This window comes from Cyprinus carpio, unplaced genomic scaffold, assembly GCF_018340385.1.
Source record: "Cyprinus carpio isolate SPL01 unplaced genomic scaffold, ASM1834038v1 S000003508, whole genome shotgun sequence".
Taxonomy (NCBI): Eukaryota; Metazoa; Chordata; class Actinopteri; order Cypriniformes; family Cyprinidae; genus Cyprinus; species Cyprinus carpio.
Genome location: NW_024876194.1, coordinates 1 through 5,248, shown reverse-complemented (window position 1 = coordinate 5,248; position 5,248 = coordinate 1). Strand labels below are relative to the sequence as shown.

The window sequence follows — 5,248 nt, the reverse complement described above, 5'->3', positions numbered from 1 at the left end:
AGAGAACAAACCAGCACTTCCTTGGAAAGTTTGTGGGGGGAAACAGATACTGTTGTCCAGTGACTCTCTAATGCCCACAATAATCATGAGTGTGTGTGTAAACACAGGTTTTATCTCTCTGTAGAATGCTGTTGCTGCTCTAAACACAGAACGGCAGGAAGCTGCTTGGTTCAGCTGCAGGACGCAGAGCGGTGCACATACAGGCGTGAGCTGCGCAGGCTGCAGGTAGAGAACTCGCCGGAAGCTGCAGACACAAAGCAGATTACGGCGCTCAGAGAGGTAGCTGTGAAGGAAACTTTATCATGCCCGAGGAGCAGGCAACACAACAGTAAGAAGCAGCTAATAGTTGTTCCTCCTGTAAGCTGGAGAGGTGTCGGCGATGCCTGCTGTCGTGCGGTGAGGAGAGCCAGCGACAGCGCCAGACGAGAGCTGCTGGAGGTGGGAGGCTGGCGCTTGTGCCAGATGACGGGGCGCGGGGAGGGGCACAGCGAGAGGGGAGCGGAGCTTCACGATCACTCCCCGAGTGATGTCACCAGCGAGAGGGGCGCTCGGAGCCAGCTCAAACGTGCAGCTGAGGAAGCGCGCTGAGAGCGTCAGAGAGTAGCGAGAGAATCCGGGTGACGCAAGGCTTTCACACGTGCAATCTGTGGGAAGATGTTTCCAGCATCGGGATAAAAGTATAAGAAGAGTCAGAATTGCTTGATTTAAACTTAGAACTGTGAGATATAAATTCACAACTCTAAGTAATCAGAGATATACAGTAAACCTGAAAGTGAAGTCGCAGTTTTATTCTGTGGAAGAATCAAAAAACACTGAATTGCAAGAGGATTCAGAGAAAAAAAGTCTACTTAATGAAAACTCAAAGTCAGAATTGCGAGATCGTTATTTGCATTTACCTTTTTAATTTTTTATTCCTGTAGCGGAAACATGCCTTCCATACAATTCACTTATGCTTATGAAAATGAATGAATACTACGTTGTTGAAGGGATTTTATCTGTAACAAAGCAAGTATGCAGACTGTCGTGCAGGTGATTTTCTTCACTGTGCTGTCTGTCTGTGTTCAGCGTGAAGCGCGTGTGTGAGGAGAAGGAGCAGAGAGTGTCTCTGCTGGAGGAGAGTCTGGCGTCTGCGCAGAAGGAGGTGTCTGATCTGCGCAGCTGTCTGCGTGAGGTGGAGCGGTCCAGACTGGAGGCGCGCAGGGAGGCGCAGGCTCTGTGCAGACAGGGTCAGACCGGAGCGTGTGACGGCGGAGCTCGTGGAGCGGAGCTTGTGTCTGCGGTGTGACTTCTGTGTGCCGTCAGGTGGAAGCTCCTGGGCGTGGAGCGCGAGCAGAAGGGCAATCAGCTGGCCGAACTGCAGGCAGCGTCTGTGCGGCGGAAGGAGCACAAAGGCGAAGAGCTGACCAGAGAACTGATCTCGCTCAAACGTAGACTCACCGACTCAGAACCTAGCTGAAACTCTCTTCAGAAAGAGTTGAAGATCCTCCGTGAAATCATATTAAATGTAGGTGGAATTTATCTAAAGTCCAACACTTACACTGGATGTCATCTAATAATGACATTCCAGTCTAGTTTCAAGAGCTGAATCTGTAAATTTGTGTTTCGTAAAGATCTATAGAAAATTGTTAGCGTCGCCGCGGCCGCGTCTCTCTCCTAGCTGTTCTTCTCTACACGCGTCTGAGCGAGACGGTCGTGCTGGCCTTGATCGCTGGCGAGGGGATTGGCGTCGAAGCTGCAGAGGCTCGCGGCTAGTGAGAAGAAGCTTCAGGATGAGGCACGTAACCTCTCAAGGCGTCGCTGTTCAGCCGACCTCGCGGCAGCGTCTGCTCATGATACAAGCAGCTGGAGCCTGAGCGGGCACAGTGGCCGTCTTAGCGGCGACGGAGGCGGGAGCTGTCCGCGAGCGTAGGCGCCCCGGCAGGGAATCTGGAGTTCAGGCTGTGCAGTCTGCAGGTCGGCTCACACACGGACGCTGGGCATCGGGTCCAGTGGGCGGAGCAGCAGCAGGGGGGCGGAGCCCGCAGGCTCCTCCCCTTCCCTCGCTCACCTCAGGGATGATGTCTCGCCACGGGCGTGTCTCCGCTGCACTGCTCGCTATCGCCACCCAAAGGTCAGATTCAGTTTTTAAAAAGAAGTTTGAAGGGACATCTGTGGAATAAAGAGCTGCTTTCAGTCTGGAGAGGAAGTTTATATTTCATAATCTGCTGTCGCAATCAGACGCTACTTGCGGGTATGGCGCAGTGACTCCTGATAACACCGTGGTGCTGGCGGCCGGTGTCTCCAGAGAGGACAGACGCTCGGCTTGCCGGTCGCCCTGAAGGAGCTGGACCCGGAAAACCCTGCGCCAGTGGCCTCAGAGACTTCCTGCAGGAGCTGGCACAGGCCTCAGAGAGAACCAGTAACACACTGCACAATATCACATCATGATAACTATACCTGGCAGCATCCACACCAGCTGGACAGGAATGTTCTGTTTTATTCTAAGTTTTTGTGGAGTCTAAAAACTCTCTTTGGAGTTAAAGTGATTATAACATTCCCTTATGGTTATAGTTATCATTCTTGTTAGACGACTTTTGTCTTTTCTCTGGAGTTTCATTGTGGGAGTCTCAGCCCACTGTGGCGAAACCCTCCTCATTGATCCAAAACCCCTGAGCGTTAGACAGCAGATATCTTCGGGTTAGCTGTGACAGTGTGGACCGAAAGTGAGAACCCGCTGTCTGATAAAGTGATCATGTGATAAACAAAGTAGGATCTATACGGGTCAGCTGGGTCACTGCAGAGGGAACTAGAGGAAGTGGGGAGAGACCGCCTCACCAGCCTCATTCAGCTGCACAGCAATATCTGGTGGAGTGCCAAGAGGGTAACTTACACTGTGTTTATTTGGCTTTATAATTAGTTATCGGATCGAGTGTATTCTGTCAGGCGCGGGCGCCATGGATGCATTGCGTGTTCTGCGGTAGATAAGCCGGGCAAGGTGGATGAGAAGCTGTCTGGCGACTCGCCTCCCGCTGCGCAGCAGGGAAGAGTCCCCGCGGAGAGCAGACCGAGGACCCCCATCGAGCTAAACGAAGCTTAATCGTAAAGAGCTGGAGAGACTTTCTGCTGAACACCGAGACGGAGCGTTTCTGCGTGGAAAAGGCATTCTTCAATTTTTTAACCGCCGGCCCCCAGCACAAGACCATTCAGCTTTAACACAGCCATCGCCTTCTGCAGGAGCAATGCAGCAAGATGCGCACAGGCGCGCCGGGCCTGGGAGGCGGAGAGTCGGGCGGCCGCGGCGTGAGGCTCTGAGGCTGCTTTGTACGGGCTGTATACGTGGCGTGGAGCTGGGGAGGCGGAGTCTCGAGGGGAGAGCTGCAACTGACTGAGACTGAGTCTGGCTGAGAGAGAGATCGAGATCCAGACGGGCTTCACGCATCGCACGAAGCTGATCAAACAGGTCCTGAGCACAAGCTACTTGAGTCCTCAGCCCAGTGCGATCGGGCGCTGGATCGCTAACACCCTTGTGTGTGTTCCAGGTGGCAGAGGGTGAAGCCCGGCCTCGGCCCCTGCAGCGGAGGTGGAGTAATCGACGCCTGCTGTCTAAAAGCTCAGGATGCAGAGAGCCGCTCACAAAGAGAGAGTGCTGGCTCTTCCTCCCAGAGCCTGCAGGAAGCCACCGGCTACCGCCAGCCCACCCAGGGCCTCAGTACACTGGCCAAGTGAAAATTGGACAGGCCGAGACCGAGCGCAGACAGCTGCAGGTGGAGACAGAGACCCACGTGCTCTGACCATAATAACTGTTTACATATGTGTAAGAGATAATCAGCGGCTCAGCAGTCGAGAGACAGAGAGATGACAGTCCTGTGTTAGTAGTGTGTGTGTGCATTAATTAAAGCTGCCCATTAATATAGAACTGTGATTAAACCGACTACCTGTGCATTAAACGGTTTTAATGCACACCTGCCGGCCAATCAGGATCGAGTATTCAGACAGATCATGGAATAGCTCTAAATATTCAGAGAACGTCTGCTGTGTGGTTCAGGAGCGTGTGGATGGACTCCGAGCGTCCATGTCAGACGGGAAGCGTAACATCGGCGTGCTCACGGAGCGTGTGCAGACACTGCAGTCAGAACTGACCCAGAGTCAGCTGCGCAGGTCTGAGCTGGAGGCGGAGCTACACAACACACAGGAGGTGAGCTCAAACAGACCTAAAGCCGGTTCACGCAGAAGAGTTTAAAAATGCGAGCTGCAGAGTGGAAAAATAACTATTTATTAAAAGTTGGACACATTTTAACTTGAATTTTATACTTTAAAAAAATGTGAAACTTGAGCAGAATGGTCAAATACTTCAGTTTAGTGTGTTTACAATGCAGTGTAGTGGAATGCAAAAAATACATTCAGTGTGGTGTATTCAAGGGGTTTCTCGTGAGATTGTGTTGAAAACAGCAGTGTGAATGAAAAGAGGTCTGAGACCTGATTACTAAAGAGATCTGACTTCACATTCAGTAGCAGTGTGAACGCAACATTCCTGTGCACCCGATTCACTTCCGGTCTCACGCAGGCTCTGCGACTGAAGTCCGACAGTCTGACCGAAGCCCAGCGCAGTCTACAGTCTGCGCAGACGGACAGAGCGTCTGCAGAGGAGCGTCTGCGCAGCCTACAGAGAGCCGTGGCCTTACTGGAGACCGAGAAGAGAGACGCAGAGAGGCAGGCCGTCCGGCTGGAGAAAGACAAGGCCGCGCTGAGAAACACGCTGGATAAGGTGAGACGCCGCCGGTCCGTCTGCACTGTGTCTGACCGCAGAGAGTTCACGGTCTGTGTGTGTGTCGTCAGGTGGAGCGCCAGAAGCTGAAGACGGAGGAGAGCAGCATGCGTCTGTGTGCGGAGAAGGGCCGTCTGGATCGCTCGCTCAACACCGTCGAACAGGAGCTGCAGGACGCACAGAGACAGATCGTGCTGCTGCAGGTACGCCAACATCCGCTCGCTCGCAGGCTAACGCTAATCACGAGCTGCGCTAACCGTGTCACCCTATAACGTGTGTGTGATGTTTCTCATCGCTGTAAGGGAGAGTTGTGCGGCGTCAGACAGAAGATTGCGTTGTGTCTGGTGAGTGAAGGCCTGTAGTTATCCGCGGTGTGAGCGGGGCTGGAGAACAGCTCGTGTTTGTGTTTAACACGCTTCATTAGATTAGGCTCGCCGTGGTGCTGGGGATGCTATGGTTTCTGCTGTTGCTGTGGTGACGGCGTGTGTGTGTGTGTGTGTGTGT

At 53.0% G+C, this 5,248-nt stretch overlaps 1 protein-coding gene across 1 annotated transcript; it reads left to right on the top strand.

The window, feature by feature from the left end:
* The first annotated feature begins 3,228 nt into the window (after positions 1-3,228).
* Positions 3,229-5,225, top strand: LOC122143381 (rootletin-like). The gene is made up of 5 exons (XM_042754039.1): positions 3,229-3,279; positions 3,519-3,743; positions 4,025-4,174; positions 4,544-4,744; positions 4,816-5,225. Exons 1-5 carry the CDS (start codon positions 3,229-3,231, stop codon positions 5,014-5,016), a joined length of 828 nt encoding a protein of 275 aa, XP_042609973.1. The 3' UTR covers positions 5,017-5,225.
* Positions 5,226-5,248: the final 23 nt, after the last annotated feature.

Coding starts and splice junctions, on each gene's coding strand:
- LOC122143381 (XM_042754039.1), top strand. CDS start 3,229: ATGCGCACAGGCGCGCCGGGCCTGGGAGGCGGAGAGTCGGGCGGCCGC. Junction 3,280..3,518: donor GAGAGTCGGGCGGCCGCGGC/GTGAGGCTCTGA, acceptor TGTGTGTTCCAG/GTGGCAGAGGGTGAAGCCCG. Junction 4,745..4,815: donor TGAGAAACACGCTGGATAAG/GTGAGACGCCGC, acceptor GTGTGTCGTCAG/GTGGAGCGCCAGAAGCTGAA.